The sequence below is a fragment of the Orycteropus afer genome, unplaced genomic scaffold, assembly GCF_000298275.1.
Source record: "Orycteropus afer afer isolate SDZICR_OR568_19922 unplaced genomic scaffold, OryAfe1.0 scaffold00085, whole genome shotgun sequence".
NCBI lineage: Eukaryota > Metazoa > Chordata > Mammalia > Tubulidentata > Orycteropodidae > Orycteropus > Orycteropus afer.
In genome coordinates this window covers 5,224,299-5,242,294 of record NW_006921672.1, presented here as the reverse complement: position 1 = coordinate 5,242,294, position 17,996 = coordinate 5,224,299, and the positions used below count along the sequence as shown (strand labels likewise).

The window sequence follows — 17,996 nt, the reverse complement described above, 5'->3', positions numbered from 1 at the left end:
CCGACTCCACAGAAACCACTCTCCAGACAACCCACTTTTTAGGGCATAATACACTTTAGTTGTATTCATTGAAGAGCTACACTTGTCCTCTGGAATGAATTTGGGTGTTCCCCAAGTCTCTTCAGCCATATCTGTAGAAACTGTTTCTCAGGATGTTTTTACTTATACAGATTGCTAATCTCAGCCAGTGTGTGTTGATTTTTAACTGGTTTAACTTTACAAAGGTGAATTTATCTCCCAGGTGGGGGACAGACCACTGATACCATGACCACACCCCTGTGTATACTCAGATCTTTGGTGAGCTGGGTGGGGAAATCTAAGGAAAACAAGGAAAAGGAAAATAGGTTAATTTGACTTTTCCAGGAGCTCTGGTAAAGGCTCCTCAAGGCAAATGTTTGGTCTTTCAAGCATTTTGCAACTCCTGGACAGTTTGCTCGGTGCCTTCATGACCTGACAACATAGAATGCTGAGGTTGCTTTAAGACTCCTTGGGGAGCTGTCGGTGGGCTCCCCAGATTTCATGCTCTAACCCTGGCCTATGTTTTGCTTCCCAGTGAACACGGAGAGCGAGACGGCAGTGGTGAATGTCACCTATTCCAACCGCGAGCAGACCAGGCAGTAAGTGGGCCTGAAAGTGGGGCTGAGGGTTCTGGTAGAGTGTTGGGGTGGGGTCACAGCTTGGACTCTGTTACTGTCTAGCCACACACCCTCCTCCCCAATTCCCTCATAAAAGATTTTTTCAGGGTGTGTGTGTATTGCCCTCTTGTCCTTTGGTTCAGTGATTTCAAAGGCTCAGAGACTTATCACAGGATTGATAGCAAATCCATTAAAGGAAAAGACCCAAAGAGGTTGGCTTGTAATAGGTCATCTGTTGTCCTGGAACTGCAGGGTCCTTTGCTGTGTTGATGGCGCCATCTAGTGATAGTGGGGGAAAACTGTGGGAATAAAGAAAGAACTGGACTCTACCGGTTGGGAGCTCTGGTAGCATAGTGCCTAAGGCACTTGACTGCTAACCAGAAGGCTGGCAATGATACCCTCGGCAACCCAAGGAGGCATCGGAGGCATCGCTATGAGTCGGGTCCGACTCGATGGCACATAACAACAACAACAACAACACTGTACCAGTTGGTTTCGGTCCTCATTAGGGGAGCAGACATTTTATTCCCTTGTCCACAGGGTAACAAGGTAAGCACAGGCTTACTTGTGTTTAGTTACTAATCTGTGATGAACAATTTCGCAAGCCAACTGCATGCTGACGGGAGTAGCACCAGGCCAGTCACGGTAGGGCAGAGGCTGGGGAGGGGGGAAGGGGAGAAAAGAGGAGGGGGGGCGGCTGGCTGAGGGTCAGGAAGCTCCACAGCAGCTGACACACCTCCATCGCTCACTAACCACGTGGAGCAGTCGAGACGACCTTGGGTGATTCCAGTTACCAAGGGAGCAGGGGAGGGTTACCCAACAAGCAAGGTAAATAGGGGCTTACCTTGTGAAAGCATGGGTTCACATGTGAAATGATTCACCACAAATTAGTAAGTAAACACAAATAAGCTTATTGAGTAGTCTGACACTGTCCATTGGTCATCAAGCTTGGACTTTATGCTTCCATAGAGTCTCTGAGTGCTATCCCAGCCACTATTCTGACTCCTTAGCTCTGGTAGCATATGACTGCTAACCAGAAGGCTGGTGGTTCAAACCCACCAGTCACTCCTCGGAAGGAAGATGGGGCAATCTACTTCCGTAGTGATACTGCCTCGCAAACCCAAGGAGGGGTTGCTATGAGTCGGGTCCGACTCAACGGCACATAACAACAACAACAAAGTTGAGCAGTTATACTTCTCACACACTGGTTCAGACAAAAACGGCATTTTGTGCATTTACTCATTTTTACCCGTATATAATTCTGTTTTAAGTCTTTTGCTACATTTTGCTTTTGCCATCTTGCTTCAACATGTTGCCTCTTTTCCTTTTGTTAACTCCAACCCAGTGACACTTTGTAAAATCTCTCCATTTCTTCAAATACCATTTTCTTTTAGATGTCTTGGCTCAGAATTTCCTAGAAGTTTCTACCACTCCTTAGGTCAGTGTAAGCTCCTTTGCCTGGCTTTAAGCGTCTTATCAACACTTGCCCTACTACCTGCTGTTGTTTTGTCAACAGTCCTAAGCAGTGTCAGCCTTGGGGAAGTAGATAGTGGCTTGTCCCCTCCCTTCAGTCTCATTCAGCCTTCTGTAGCCACCACTGACAATACTTAAACTCCTGCCTCCCAAGTGGTAAGCAAGCCATTCTGTCTCCAACTCCTACTTCTTTTCCATGGAGTGTCCCTTACATGTAAGGTACCAGACGTGATAGATATTAGGCCAACCAATCCCTTCATTTATCACATGCCTTAATAGGTCAGTTTTATTTGATTTTCACATGAATCCTGTCAGATGGGCTTGTTTTTGGACAAAAGTTGAAAAGCTGATCCTAAATTCAGTGGGAATGCAAGGGACTCAGAATGGCCAGGCAGTCTTGAAAAAGAGCAATAAAGTTGTGGAATTTAAACTTCCTAGTTTTGGGAGCTCTGGTAGCGTAGTGCCTAAGGTACTTGACTGCTAACCAGAAGGCTGGTGGTTCAAACCCACCAGCCACTCCTTGGAAGGAAGATGGAGCAATCTCCTTCCATAGTGATACTGCCTTGGAAATCCAAACAGGGGTCACTATGAGTTGGGTCTGACTCAACCGCACATAACGACAGCAACAGTTTCAAAACTTCCTTCACAGCTACAGTAATCAGGAGAGTGTGGTGCTGGTATAAAGACAGGTGGATCAATCAATAGAATAGAATGGAGAGTCCAGGATTAAGCGTTATATTTTTTACATTTATGGTCCACTGGTTTTTTACAAAGATGCTAAGAAAATGCAGTGGGAAAGAGTCTTTCAATAATAAATGGTGCTGGGACACTTTGATATCTATGTGCAAAAGGATGAATTTGGATCCCTACCTTATACCATATATAAAATAGCTCAAACCACTTTGACCTAAGTATAAGAGCTGTACAATAGGCAGGGCAGGTTTCACTTTCTTACTTAGAGAAAGAGTGGTTATGAATTGCCCAGTTCACAAAACTAAGCAGTGGAACAAAGTTTTGAATACTGGAATCCTGACTCAGTTGAGTACCTTTGTCTTACACTTCATTAGAGTATGCTAGTGCAGGGTTGATGTGTGAATTCTGTGTGCATACATTTCGATCTCCTTTGACTTAGTTGTTTTTTTATCAATCAAGTTGTGAATTGCAGTAGTGTTTGGTGTTCTCACCCTTAAGATTCCCCAATGCGCAAAGTCTCTGACTGCTCTGTCGAGCTCCTTCAATATGTAGAATGCTCTCTAGCTTAGACATGGGAGAGCCTTGAGATCTGTGTCTGACTCTTCCATTTTAGACAGGGAAGACCCTATGCCCCACGTTGGGTCAGAAGCCCATTTCCCTCATAATCTTTATGGAAGTTCTTTTTGAACCATAAAGTCCCAGCCAGACATTAGGAATCAGAATAACGTATTGATTTTTCCCTTTAATCTCTTAGGTCACTTAGAATGGAAGGTTCCCTGAGATGGCGAGGGGAGTGGTGGGCAAGTGCTTATTTTCCTTCCTTTAGTGGGCTCCACACTGGAGTATACTCAGATGCCTTGCACATGGAAGGCTTTTCATGTGGTTGAGATGGGTTGGAGTGATCTGTGTACCATTCCTCTGTCCCCAGAGCCATCATGAAGCTGAATGGCCACCAGCTGGAGAACCACGCCCTGAAGGTCTCCTACATTCCTGACGAGCAGATAGCGCAGGGTCCTGAAAACGGGCGCCGAGGAGGCTTTGGCTCCCGGGGTCAGCCCCGCCAGGGCTCACCTGTCGCAGCGGGGGCCCCAGCCAAGCAGCAGCAAGTGGACATTCCCCTGCGGCTCCTGGTACCCACCCAATATGTGGGTGCCATCATTGGCAAGGAGGGTGCCACTATCCGCAATATCACAAAACAGACCCAGTCCAAGTGAGTCTTCCCTGCTGGGGAATGGAGGCAAGGTGCCAGGGAACAGTGGTTGGTACCTGGGGAGGCAGGGGGCCTCCTGGGAGCACTTTGAGGGGGTCAATACGGGCTTTTTAGAAACTTGCCTGCAACTTGTTCCCTTCTCTTATTCAGGGGTCACCACTTCTGATCTGAGCCTCCCTAGGGAGGGGCAAGCTGGTGGGTAGGTAGAATGGGCCTGGGGGACAGCATTTGGTGGCACTGGCTGGGCCAGGCACTGTCATTAGCAAAAGGGTTCTATCATTTCTCAGTTGAGGTGAGTCAGCCTCTCCCCAGTGCTCTGTGATTTCATGACTGTTTCTTGGAGGCAACAGAGCTGATTATGTAATGGATTAGTGTAACCAGTAAGTGTAGCTGGTTAGTGTAGTTGAAAAGAACAGGTCACCTGTCCTGATTCATGAATAAATCCTTTTGTTTTTACTTTTCATCTGGGATGGTGTATCTTCCTTCCCTTTCCATTTGTTTCCATGGGGCCATGCAGGTTACAAGGGGAGATGCTGAGCCTGGAGCTGGGAGCTGGTAACCCCCAGCCTTGCATTCATGTGGGACTCGTGGGACTGAGTTCTCGTGCCCTCACCACCTCCTGCTTAGAAATTGCAGCTCTGAGACAGAAGAGGAAACTGGTCCTGTTTCCCTGGCCCTTTCCCTGACTGCCTGATTGTGCACTTAGTAGGCCTTGTTCCAAGGAGGGCAGGCTCTGTGCCTTCAGTTGAGGAGAGAGAGGGGAGCCAGAAGACCTGCGTCTCGGGGTCCCTGACCAGCTTTTCCTTCGTGGTCCTCAGGATAGACGTGCACAGGAAGGAGAATGCAGGTGCGGCTGAGAAGGCCATCAGCGTCCACTCGACCCCTGAGGGCTGCTCCTCTGCCTGTAAGATGATCTTGGAGATCATGCATAAGGAGGCAAAAGACACCAAGACGTAAGTCTTCAGCTGCTCTCAGAACCTCAGGAACTGCGGGGTCCCCCTCCCACATTTTAATGACAATAATACAGAGACACAATTAAAAATTATGCAAATGGCTATAGACTGAAAAATAAAATCCTCTTCCTTACCAATACGTAACACCTTGTATACCTTCCTAAAAATTGTGTACTCGCAAGCGTGTGTTTGTACGTGTGTGTGCATTTTAGCACAGATAGGAGCAAATTGAACATGCTTTTTTTTTTTGCCTTTCACTTTCTGTATCAGTACGTAGTGACATATCTCATTCTTTTTGTAGCTGCATGGAATTCCATGGTATAGCTTTCTGGAGTTCTTAGCTAGCCCTTTATTTCTTGATAGGTATTTGGATTGTTTTAAATCTTCCTTATTAGGAATCAAAGCTACAAAGAATCTACCTACACACTGGTTCCTTTGCATACTTGTGCTTTTTTTTTTTTTAACACAGCTTTACGGGGGTATAATTGATGAGCTACAAACTGCACATATTTTTAAAAGTATAAACTTTGATGATTTTTTCAAATTTATTTTATCTTCGTTCTTGTTGAGAATATAAGGAGCTCTGGTGGTGCTGTGGCTAAGGCATTTAGCTGCTGACCAAAAGGTCGGCAGTTCAAACCCACCAGACGTTCTGCAGCAGAAAGACAAGGCAGTCTGCTTTGGTAAAGATTTACAGCCTTGGAAACCCTATGAGGGTCGCTGTGAGTTAGAATTGACTCGATAGCAGTGGATTTGATTTGGTGTTGAGAAACATACACAACAGAATATACACCAATTCAACAATTTGTACACGTACATCTCAGTGACAGAGTTAAAAACTATGACATTCTTTGAGTTGTGCAACCATACTCACTCTCCTTTTCCAAATTATTTTTCGCTATTACCATAAATTCACTGCCCCTTATATTTCATGTCTGATCTTTCAAGTTGCTATTGTAAATTTGATCCCATACAGATAGTTCTTAAGAGTATAATAGTCAAGGCAGACATTCTTTATAATTTAAACTATTGTTTGGTTTAAAGAAGACTTCAAGGGATATTTTTGGCTTAAAGTTTAAAAACTACCTACAGACAGTAGTTTTGGGGATACATCCAGCCTCTGTGGCTCCAGAAAGTCTAGATTCCATGAGCGTTTGAAATTCCGTTCTGTATTTCACCCTTTTGATCAAAGATTTTTCTCTAGAATCTTTGATCAAAACATTCAGTAGTGATAGCTGGGCACCTGATATATTACCTACAATTACAATTCATTAGAATGTAATGCTTGTCGCTGAATTGTGCATGTGAAAAATGTTGCAATGACAAATGTCTTGCCATATATATACTTTTTACTACAATAAAAAAATTATTACCTTGAAATTTTCATTCATACTATGCAAAAAACATTGTTCTGGATTCTACTTTGGTGTGTAGCAACTGAGATCTTAAAAGCTTGTAAATGGCCATCTGAGACGCAACAATTAGTCCAAGGGCCTAGTAGACCATGCAAACTTAAGCTTACATGACTCCAAGAAAAGAAGAAGTAGTTGGTGCCTGGCTACCACTGTCAACCCCTCGGAAAAAGATCAGTTTAAGAGAATGGGAGAAAAAAGTGGAACAAAACCCAAAATCATTTAAAAAAAAAAAGTAGGCTTACTGGTGTGATAGAGACTGGTGAAACCCCAAGACTATAGCCCCAAGACACCCTTCAGGCCTAGAATTGAACTCACTCCGTGGTTTCCAGCCAAACGATAGACTGGTGTATGAGATGAACATTTACACCAGGTAGGCACACTCTTTAGAACAGTCAACCATGGGGGGTCAGAAGGGCAATATTTGCACAGGGAGATAGCTCAGAGGGCAGGCTTGCATAGGAAAGAGGACACAGCGAGGAAATCGGAAGAGAGCTGTTACATTATGGGGAGTGCAATCAATGTTATGAAGCAAAATGTATATGAACTGTTGTATGGAAGATGAATTTGCTCTGTAAACTTTCAGAGTTTCCCTATGCCCCTTTATAAGCTAATCCACTGCTCCTTCCCCACCTGTCTATTCCTAAGCAAACCACTTATGTGATTTTTATAATCTTTTTAACACTTTTGTCCTGTGGCTGTCCTGGAAACCCCGTGTTTGCCGTGGCTCAACGGTTGAGTCTCAGCATTGCCCTACCACTTAAGGAGCTCCTGTCTCCTTACTACTTCTTTTTAAGGGCTGATGAGGTTCCCCTGAAGATCCTGGCCCATAATAACTTTGTGGGGCGTCTGATTGGCAAGGAAGGGCGTAATCTGAAGAAGGTGGAACAGGACACAGAGACGAAAATCACCATCTCATCGTAAGGCTTTCTCTGTTTCCAAGTGTATGAACGGGATGTGTGCAGACCCACTGGGCTGGGGGTGGCAGTAGTGTGTCATTGAGCCTTAGCACTTGCTCTTTAAATTAAATGCAGTTTCTCCCTATTGAAGGAGAACAATCAGAGTGGCGAGAGATCATTCTTATGTCTAGGTGGAGCTGGCCCATCACCCCTGCTCTATGTAGTGGGGGAAGTTGTTAGGGTGCTGCCTCTTATTGGAATTCTATGGTCCTCTTGCCTCCCCCTCATACCCCTCTGCCTCTGCACCTCAAGGAAAGAGCCTGTAGCTAGGAGCTGGGGCTTTGGGGTTTCAGGCCTCTGCCATCATGAGAAGTGGACCTTTGAGAATTACACAAAGGACATGAGGATTTAGTCCTTTGCAGAGAAGAACATATACTTGCATCTATAAGGTGGGCTGCCTCTGAGAAGACTGGAAGTGAAGGGAGTGAGTTAGTGCGTTTGCAAGCACTACGCCTCTTAATTTCATAGAAATGTGGACAAAGTAACTGCTGTGGTCTAAAATGGCAGGGAAAATGGGTTGCTTGGAGCCACTGGGGAAACTTCCGGTCCTGAGCCTCCTTCCTGGTTGACCAGTGGTACAAACCTGTCTGACTGGGTTCACTGGGAATAAAGGGTTTCGGTTGGGTATATTTATCTTCCTGTACCTCACACCCCTTCCCCCGCCCCAGTTACAAATTGGAGACCCAAAAGCCAGAGATTGACAGCTACTTGTTCTAACTTAAGCAGCACGCAAAATACTGGATGTGGAACAAAACTCAAAATCGGGGGGCGGGGAGACCAGGTTTACTGGTCTGATAGAGCCTGGTGCGACCTGGTGAGACCTTGTTACTCTTCAGGTCTGGACTTGAACTAATTTTTGTGGCTCCCAGGTAAACAGTAGACAGGCATATATGGCGAACATTTACATCAGGTAGATATACTTTTTAGAGTGATGAATCATGGGAGAGCAGAAGGGCAGTACATGCACAGGGAGATAGCTCAGGGGGCAGGAATGCATAGGAAAGAAGGACACAGGGAAGGGGTAACTCCAGGGAGGACGTGGGAAAAGACCTATTCCATTGTGAGGAATTGCAGTCAGTGTCATGAAACAAAATGGGTATGAAATGCTGTTTGGAGAATGAATTTGCTCTATAAACTTTTATCCGAATCACAAAAAAAAAAAGCCTCCAAGCGGAGGTGTCCTCGGTGGGTCTTTGATCCTCATCCTCAGCTGGGGCTTGGTCCTGGCTGTCAGGAAAAGGCTGACGGCTTTTCTTTTCCACCAGGTTGCAAGACCTCACCCTGTACAACCCCGAGAGGACCATCACTGTGAAGGGGTCCATTGAGAACTGTTGTAGGGCTGAGCAGGAAATAATGAAGAAAGTTCGAGAGGCCTATGAAAATGATGTGGCCGCCATGAGTGTGAGTGCTAGGCTGTGCGGGGAGGCTGATGGCTTTGGGATTTTCCCTAAGTTTGAGGGATGAGAGCTTCCACTTTCACAGCCAAGTGGAAGTCTGCGGGCAGTGTGACAGACTCACATGCTAGGTGGTGGGCAGGCTTTGGAGAACTTACTGGATATCATAGATTCTGTATTTATAAATTCGCCTGCTTGCTAAAATTTATTTGTAAATGCAAAAGAAATACATACTTTGCTTTCACAGTCATTCATAGACAAAAAATTTGGTTTGCCTAAGACACATGTTCTTAGCTAATACTGATTTATTTTATATATTAATTTTTTCCAGCTCATATACTGTAAACAAGTTTCCTTTTTACATTCTATTTCATTCTGTATTTTTCACATTTTTTGTGCTTCTTGTTGGTGATTTTGCTGTTTAAAATGGCCCCAAGCATAATATTGAAGTGCTGTCTAGTGTTTCTAAGTCCAGGAAGGCTGCAATGTGATGTGCCTTATGGAGAAAATATAAGGGTTAGACTGTGTTTGTTCCGGTGTGAATTACAGTGCTTTTGGCCATGGGTTCATTGTTAACGAATCAACAATATATGTTAAATAAAGTTTTTTTTCAAACAGAAATACACAGAAGACAAGGTAATAGAGTTGATCGATTGACCAAAATGGTGTGACCAGAGGCTTGCAGGAACCAAACTGTATTTCCTGTAGGAGTAGTGGTTCATTATTTGCTGATCCAGTGTTTTCTGCGACTCTATAGAACACTACTACTGTGAATAAGGAGAATTGACTGTACTTAAAAAACAAAAGTCACTGCCATCAAATCAATTCCGAATCATAGCGACCCCCTTTGGGTTTCCGAGGCAATAAATCTTTATGGAAGTAGGTTGCCTAGTCTTCCTTCCGCAGAGTGGCTGGTGGGTTTGAAACACCAACAATTTGTTTAGCAGTCAAATACCTAAGGCACTGTACCACCAGAGTTCTTGACTGTACTTATGGACCTCAATTAATTAGAAACAGGGTTTTAAATTTTATTTGATGAACAGGATTTCTTCATCTGGGCTTCACAGATTCCTTGTGTGGGGGTAAAGATCCAACCTTGGGTTTCTGAGGTCCATGATTATTCTGTAATTATGTGTGAAGTTTGTGTTTTTCTGTACTTTAATGGGTCTACAGTTTTCAAAGGAGGTATATGACCAAAAGGAGTCCTGGAAGTCAAATGAAGATCTATCTGTTCCTCTCCTTCATATCACAGGGACATTATGATTCAGGGCTTGAGTCTGTCATCTGTCTCTATCAAAGCAGAGTGAATATGAATACCCAGAGAGGAAGGATTTCTAAGAGTGTAAAACTGCTTGGCTGTTCTGGTTGGAGTTGTTTGTTCTTTGTCCATTGAGAATATCTCATCACTCACAACTCCATACCCTAAGTGTATATGTAAGTGTGTGTGAAAACCACAAGGTTAGGTAGATTTTTTTTGTGCAAAAGTACACAGTTCTGTTTATGGCTCACTTGCCCTGAGAGTACCTGCCTCCTTAGTTTAGTGGAGGCCGCATGCCAACAAGGGACAGGCAGGTCCTACCAGGTGAGCTGACCTCCTCCTTGTCACCTTTTTCCTCAGCTGCAGTCTCATCTGATTCCTGGCCTGAACCTGGCTGCCGTCGGCCTTTTCCCAGCCTCATCCAGCGCGGTCCCACCACCTCCCAGCAGCGTCACTGGCGCCGCCCCCTATAGCTCCTTTATGGTAGGTAGAAGGAAAGTCTTAGAGGAGATCCCTAAGCCCATCTGTGGTCTGCCTTATGGGAAGTTTATAGAGATAGAGCTGGGGAGGCCTGAGGGCAACACCCCTCCCCTGTGTTGCTTCCAGCCATGGGCTCTGCCTCTTCAGAATGCCAACCTCGTGGAGGGAATGGGGTAGGGCAGCCGAGGATGCTGACCCGGGTACTGGTGGCACTCTTAGTCTTCATTTCCCCTTGCCCTTACCTGGCTTCTTCCCTTTAGCCCTCTTGTGCACAGATCAAGCTAGAGAGCTTGCTATGTCCTTTCTAGTCCAGGTAGGCAGGTGGGTTCCTGTACCCCTTCCTCTTTGAGGGTGCAAGGCAAGGGAGTGAGGATTCTCAGACTGTCTGCAGGGCCCCTTGGTAACACACCCTGTCTTGGCAGCAGGCTCCAGAGCAGGAGATGGTGCAGGTGTTCATTCCTGCCCAGGCAGTGGGCGCCATCATTGGGAAGAAGGGGCAGCACATCAAACAGCTCTCGCGGTTCGCCAGCGCCTCCATCAAGGTGATCTGATCAGTGGGGCCCAGTTCCTGGGGTGGGACAGTGCTGTCCTGTGAGCCTCCCTTTCTTTTGCGAATTCCAGGAGGACTTTGTGTCTCATGTAAGGGACCTTTCCCACCGTGGAGCTGTAGTCCCCTTTGCTCTTAACCTTGCTTGCTCCTTGGTGGAGTGCCTTCAGTGCTCTGGGGCTTGGGTTTTCAGGCTAGGAAGGAGGCAGTGATATGACTTAGAGAGCGTACGTTCTGAGTCCCAGCCCTACCCTCTCACGCACCTCCCCATAAGCTCTGTGACCTGAGCCTTATTCTTCTGGCACTACAGTGGTGGTCATAAAACTGAAATAATGCAGCTAAAGCACCTGGCTCGGTCAGTGCCTGGAGCGTGTTGTTGTTGCTATGTGCCGTCGAGTCAGACCCGACTCATAGCGACCCCTCTGTGGGTTTCTGAGGCGGTATCACTATGGAAGTAGATTGCCCAACCTCTGTTCTGATGAGTGCCTGGTGAGTTTGCACTGCCAGCCTTCTGGTTAGCAGTCAAGTGCCTTAGGCACTACGCCACCAGAGCGTAGGGGTTGCTAAGTGTTAATTGTCTTCATTTTCCCTGGCCAAGGTCCAGGGGAGAAAGAAGGGGGAATCTGGCTTAGTGAGACAGAGGTACTGTGAAACCTTTCTCCAGGGGAGAAAGAAGGGGGAATCTGGCTTAGTGAGACAGAGGTACTGTGAAACCTTTCTCCAGGGGAGAAAGAAGGGGGAATCTGGCTTAGTGAGACAGAGGTACTGTGAAACCTTTCTCCATTTCTTTTCTTTTCTTTTTTTGTTTTTAAAAGAAAAAAAAAACAAAAAAAAAACAACCTCACTGATAATGAGTTGATTCTGACTCATAACCACCCCCAGTGGATTTCTGAGGCTGTAAATCTTTATAGAAGTAGATTTCCCTATCTTCTTCCATGGAGCAGCTGATGGATTTGAACCACTGACCTTTTGATTAGCAGCCAGATGCCTTATCCACTACAATTTTTTTTTTTAATTTTTATTGTGATCTGGGTGAAAGTTAACAGAACAAGTTCACTTTCCATACAGCAGATCACATGCATTTTGTTTTATGACATTGACTATAATTGCCCACAATGCAGCAGCTCCCCTCCCACTTCCTCCCATATAGGGAAGGCATACTTACCTCTTCCCTGTGTCCTTCCCTCCATGTACTCCTGTCCCCCTGAGCTGTCTCCCTGTGCATACACAGCCCTACTATTCTCCCATGATTGATTTCTCAAGGAGTATATCTACCTAATGTAAATGTTCTGCTGATATGCCTGTCTTTTGTTTAGCTGGAAGCCACAGGAGTGGGTTCAATTCCAGATCTGAAGGGCAGCTAGGGGCCATATAGTCTCAGGGGTTCCACCAGGCTCTATCAAGGGGTGTTGAGTTTTGTTCCACATTGGTCTCCTGTTCTATCTAGGATCTCCTACAGAGACCCCCCTCTGAGTGTTGGCAGCTTATCTACTACTTTCAAACACTTTGGGCAGAAGCACTGATTTTATACCTGTGAAGGTCCAATCACTGCTTCTCTCACCACCAGCCATCTTATTTGTGCTTTTGCCTCTCTTCAGAACTCCACTGAAACCCTCTCCCCATTCAAGACTGAGAAGGGCAGGGAATGGAGAGTCCTTCCTCACTGACCCCCTGTACCCTTATAGCACTTTGGGTGTGCAGGGGTGTCTTCGTTCTCTAGTGCTGCTATAACAGAAATACCACAAGTGGGTGGCTTTAGCAAACAGAAATTTATTTTCTCGTAGGTTAGGAGGCTCAAAGTCCAAAATCAGGGGACTGGCTCTAGGGGAAGTCTTTCTCTGTCTGCCAGCTCTGAAGGAAGGTTCTTATCTCTTCAGCTTGTTTCCAGGGTCCTTGGTGACCTCCATGTGGCTTGGCACCAAACTTCCCCCTTCTTTGTTCCTCTGCTTGCTTGTTTAATCTCTCTTATATCTCAAAAGAGACTGACTCAAGATCCACCCTACGCTAATCTTGACTTGTTAACATAACATAGACAACCCATTATCATATAGGGTTATAACCGCAGGCATAGTGGCTAGGATATACAACATGTATTTTAGGGGGACACAGTTCAGTCTATAACAAGGGGAAATGACGTTCAGATTCAAGGTCTATGGTTCCGCCCTCCTCTGGGCCTCAAAAATGGGGAGGGTGGTAGTAGGAGAACTGGGGGAGGTGGAGATGGGGGTGGTTTTCCCTACAGAAGGTACCTCTTTGACCAGCTGTTTGCTTTGTAGATTGCTCCTCCTGAGACTCCTGACTCCAAAGTTCGAATGGTCATTATCACTGGACCCCCAGAGGCTCAATTCAAGGTTCTGATCTTTATGTTTTCCAAGCTGGCTACTTCAGGGTGGGAGTGTCTGAAAAAGACTGGAACAACTTCCCATTAACTTTCAAATCCATGTCACACCATTAAGCCTTGCAGGATCCAGGGCTGTAGCCACAAGGCTACTATCAAATTGGCATCAAACTTATTTTCTGTTGACTTCCACTTCCCTCTTAACTTCCTGAAGTTCAACAGGAACATGGGAAAAAAGAAGTCTGAGGGCTTCTACCTTTACTTTTTCTTGGTTACTAAGGAAGGCCTTTCATTTCAAATTCCCTTCTCTATCTTATGTCCTTACTGCTTCCTTAGTTCCTCCTGGTCAGACAGCCAAAGAACTGATAGTTAGTTTAATCTGATCTCGGTGAGGATAGGGAAACAGGTCAGCTCTCTGTGCTGTTGTGGGGTGTCAGGCCTGCCCTCTGAGAGGCTTTATTATTTCCCATTCAGCACCTTGATTTCTTGTCATTACCATGTTCAAATAATGCAAGCTTTCTTGACCCCATAGGACTTACTCTTAATTGTCCTCTGGCAAATGATCAGTTACTCATAACTTAAAATATACTCTCTATCCTGCCGACTCTTACCTATTGCCTGGCTTAGGTGGTTAATCCACCTATAGTAGGGTGGGCCTAGGGGCCAGAAGAGGAGAGGGAGGAGTTTGGGGGCTGTACTTCATGTTAATCATCCTCCCCTTTCGTCATATAGATGACCGACTGATTAGCCATCACTTTATCTTCTCAGGCTCAGGGAAGAATCTATGGCAAACTCAAGGAGGAGAACTTCTTTGGTCCCAAGGAGGAAGTAAAATTGGAGACCCACATCCGAGTGCCAGCATCAGCAGCTGGCCGGGTCATTGGCAAAGGTGGCAAAACGGTGAGCCATGAGTCTCGGAGCCTCAGTCCCCAAACCCAGCAGCTCTCCCCGGCCTCCTGTTTCCTGCCATGCTCAGCCTCAGGATTCTTGATTTCCCCCTTTACTTGCTTTAACTCCCCAAGATCCTGACTCCTCCAGTTTCTATCCACTGAGTCATTCCTCCTTCCGGCCTCACCCGTGCTTTCTTGACGGTGTCCTCAGTTCTTCTCTATCCCCTATCAGGTGAACGAGTTGCAGAATTTGACAGCAGCTGAGGTGGTGGTGCCAAGAGACCAGACCCCTGATGAGAATGACCAGGTCATCGTCAAGATCATTGGGCATTTCTATGCCAGTCAGGTATGTATGGTGATCCCTCATCTTGGGAGGGCCACAGGACCCTAGGGAGCAGAGAAGCAGAGAGTCTAGAGATTGACCTGCATGACCTTGACAGGTCCCTCAGCCTCAACTTCATCTACCTGTCTCTGGGCTAGGTCATGCCCCTCTTTCAAGGGTAGGATTGTGGTGTGGAGATGTTTTATTCCTTCTTAAGACTTTTTAGGGAAAGTGATTTGACAGTTTGCATTCATATTACGTATAATAACTGTATTATATGTTATGCGTTATATTAGAAGTCTTTCCTGTTGTCTAACATTAGTCCTCTAACTCCTTTTATCTTATTAGATGAGAAAGGAAATTGAGCTCTTCCGGTATTAAACATCTTGTTCATGGAGTAATGTTGTTGTTAGGTGCTGTCACGTCAACTCCAACTTACAGCAACCTTACGTACAACAGAGCAAATCATCCTTGCTATGCTTGCTATAGGAGCTCTGGTGGTGTAGTGCCTAAGGCATTTATTTGACTGCTAACCAGAAGGCTGGCGGTTCAAACCCACCAGCCACTCCTCGGAAGGAAGGTTGGGCAAGGAAACCCAAGGAGGGGTCATTATGAGTCGGGTTTGACTGGACGGCAAACAAACAACAACAACAACATGCTTGCTATGCTTGAGCCCGTCGTTACAGCCACAGTGTCAATCCAGCTCGTTGAGGGACTTCCCTTGTTTCACTGACCCTCTACTTTACTAAGCATGATATCCTTCTCCAGGGAATGGGCCCTTCTGGCCACATGACCAAAGTAGGTGAGATGAAGTCTGGCCATTCTGTCTTCCAAGGAGCGTTCCCTCTACATTTTTTCCAGGACAGATTTGCTCATTCTTCTGGCAGTCCATGGTGTTCTCAATATTCTTCACCAACACTGCAATTCAAAGGCATCCACTCTTCTTCAGTCTCCTTATTCATTGTCCAAAGATCACAATAGTAGTAATAGCAATACCCTGGCTTGCATTTTTTAAAGTACAGTCCCTGTGTAAAGCATCAAGCATGGGGTTGGTGGAGGAGAAATGAATGTAACTGCTGATTCCATATCCTTTGCCTATCTTAGTCTGAAGTCAGGAAACAAAGCACTCCATTTGTGGAAAAGAGCCATTCTGATAACCTTTCTATCCAAGCATCCTATGCCCTTTCCTTAGACATGAACATGGCTAATAGATTTGTGATGATGTCTCCTGATTTATGACTCTGACAACAGAAAGCCTGGAAACTCCAGGAATTCCATTTTAGGTTCAGTAATGTGGATAAAGGAGCTCTGGTAGCATAGTGTCTAAGGCACTTGACTGCTAACCAGAAGGCTGGCAGTTCAAACCCACCAGCCACTCCTCGGAAGAAAGATGGGGCAATCTACTTCTGTAGTGATACTGCCTCGGAAACCCAAGGAGGGGTCACTATGAGTCGGGTCCGATTCAACGGCACATAACAACAACAACAAATGTGTATAAGGAGCTCTAGTGGCACAGTGATGAAGACATACAGCTACTAACCAAAAAGTTGGTGGTTCGAATCCACAAGCCACTCTGCATGAGAAAGATGAGGCAGTCTGCTACTGTAAAGATTTACGGCCTTGGAAATCCCATGGGATAGTTCTACTCTGTTTTATGGTGTCACTGTGAGTGTGAATCAACTCAGTGGCACTGGATTTGTGTTCTTTTTGGAACATATGCATGCCAACTTTTTAGTTTTTAAACTTTGTCAAGGTTTAGGTTCTGATGAATAGATTTATGCTGCTGTTTCCCCTCTCTGATGCTGCCTGCAGTATTTGCTGTATTATCCAGTGGCTGCTCAGGGTCTTCCTAACCTTCGTTTCTCCTCCCTGTCTCTCTGCCAAGTCCCATGAGCTGCCCGTGTCTGGATCCTGGATGCCTCTCTCCCCATGTAAGGATGCCTACTTGCCTTTGGAGGTCCTCACTTCCTCCCTTTCACTTATTTATTCCATAGATGGCTCAGCGGAAGATTCGAGACATCCTGGCTCAAGTTAAGCAGCAGCACCAGAAGGGACAGAGTAACCAGGCCCAGGCACGGAGGAAGTGACCAGCCATTTCCCATTTGTCAACTCCAGGACAACGAGTGGAAGTTGCGAGTGCGCCGGCCTGAGAATGAGTGGGAATCAGGGATGTGGAAACCTGGCTGTGGATCAGGTTTGCCCACTTGGCTTGAGAAAGATGTTCAGTGAGGAACCCTGATCTTGGCTTAATACCCAACCCATTGACCCAAACTGCCCACCTTTTGGGGTGTCACCATTGAAATTTTATCTCAGGGTGCTTTTTAAACGTGGATTGTTTGAGTTCCCCAGACTCCACTGAGAGGATAGGTCAGGCCCCAGTGGGAAATGAAATAAAATTCCCTTCAGTCTTTTAAAAGATACAAAGGATGGTTTGCTTCTTGCCCCTAAAATCCTTCCACTCTTCTCCCTCTATGTGGTTTGTTTGATTAAAATACTTCCATTCTCATGCTTGGATGTACCCTTCTCATAGTCACATGATTGCTGTAGTTTTACTGCTGTTGGGAATAATGGGAACTGATGCATTGCTTTGCTTAGAATATTGACTCAAAGGGAGAAGACCTGCCAGTGGCTATAGTTCAGTCCCCATCTTTTCCTGTCCAGCCAAAGAATAGCAAGGAATAAAGAATGGGAGAGAAATGAAGAGAAAAATGATTAAAATACATAGTAATCCACGTTTAAAAGGAGTGCCCTTGTGGCTGATCTTTTCTGGATCACCATCCTGAAAAATTGGCACAATTAAATTCTCCCCCACTCTGGTGAGTGCCCTCCGTCCCAAGACCCCTGCCCCACTCATTTTCCTCTAACCATATATGGGTCCCACATTGTGTCCAGGTTCACATGGGTGGTAGCAAATATGCAGTGGGGTAGGGGCTGATGACTGTCCCTGATTCCTGACTGTCCCTGATTCCCATCATTCTCAGGCGGATTTTATATTTTTTTAAAGTCTATTTTAATGATTGGATGTGAGCACTGGGAAGGGGATGCTAATTCCCCTTGATAAAGTCTCAGTTCCATGGAGGACTTGAGTGGCCCCAAAGGCTGCCACGGTGCCCTCACCCCAGCCCATGTGCTCCCATTAGGGCTGGTTCCCAGAGGCAGGGGTTGTAGGGCACTCCCCACCCCCACCCCCCGCCACGGCACTGTTCCCTTGGTGGTGGCGGGACTTTGGAACCCAACCCTGAGCTCCCGATAAAGCTAAAGTCCATCAGCTGGCAAATATTTTTGAATACTCAGTAAATTGGAGAGTGTTTGCTTCTCTGCTTTTATCCCAGAGACATATTTAATTGATGGCTTCTGCCTCCATAAATCATGGTTGGCATGATGAAAAGGTGTGCCTAAAAAACAAAATTCAAAATACCAGCAACATTATGC

General features: G+C 45.8%; 1 protein-coding gene across 1 annotated transcript in view; it reads left to right on the top strand.

Annotated features, from left to right (window-relative positions):
* IGF2BP1 (insulin like growth factor 2 mRNA binding protein 1) overlaps positions 1–16,651 on the top strand; it is a 48,354-nt gene extending 31,703 nt beyond the window's left edge. The window contains exons 5-15 of the mRNA XM_007941946.2: positions 554–617; positions 3,730–4,011; positions 4,830–4,964; positions 7,174–7,296; positions 8,601–8,736; positions 10,348–10,470; positions 10,890–11,009; positions 13,291–13,365; positions 14,121–14,252; positions 14,475–14,588; positions 16,559–16,651. Coding sequence (XP_007940137.1) covers positions 554–617; positions 3,730–4,011; positions 4,830–4,964; positions 7,174–7,296; positions 8,601–8,736; positions 10,348–10,470; positions 10,890–11,009; positions 13,291–13,365; positions 14,121–14,252; positions 14,475–14,588; positions 16,559–16,651 — 1,397 coding nt within the window. The remainder of the gene's footprint in view (positions 1–553; positions 618–3,729; positions 4,012–4,829; positions 4,965–7,173; positions 7,297–8,600; positions 8,737–10,347; positions 10,471–10,889; positions 11,010–13,290; positions 13,366–14,120; positions 14,253–14,474; positions 14,589–16,558) is intronic.
* Positions 16,652–17,996: the final 1,345 nt, after the last annotated feature.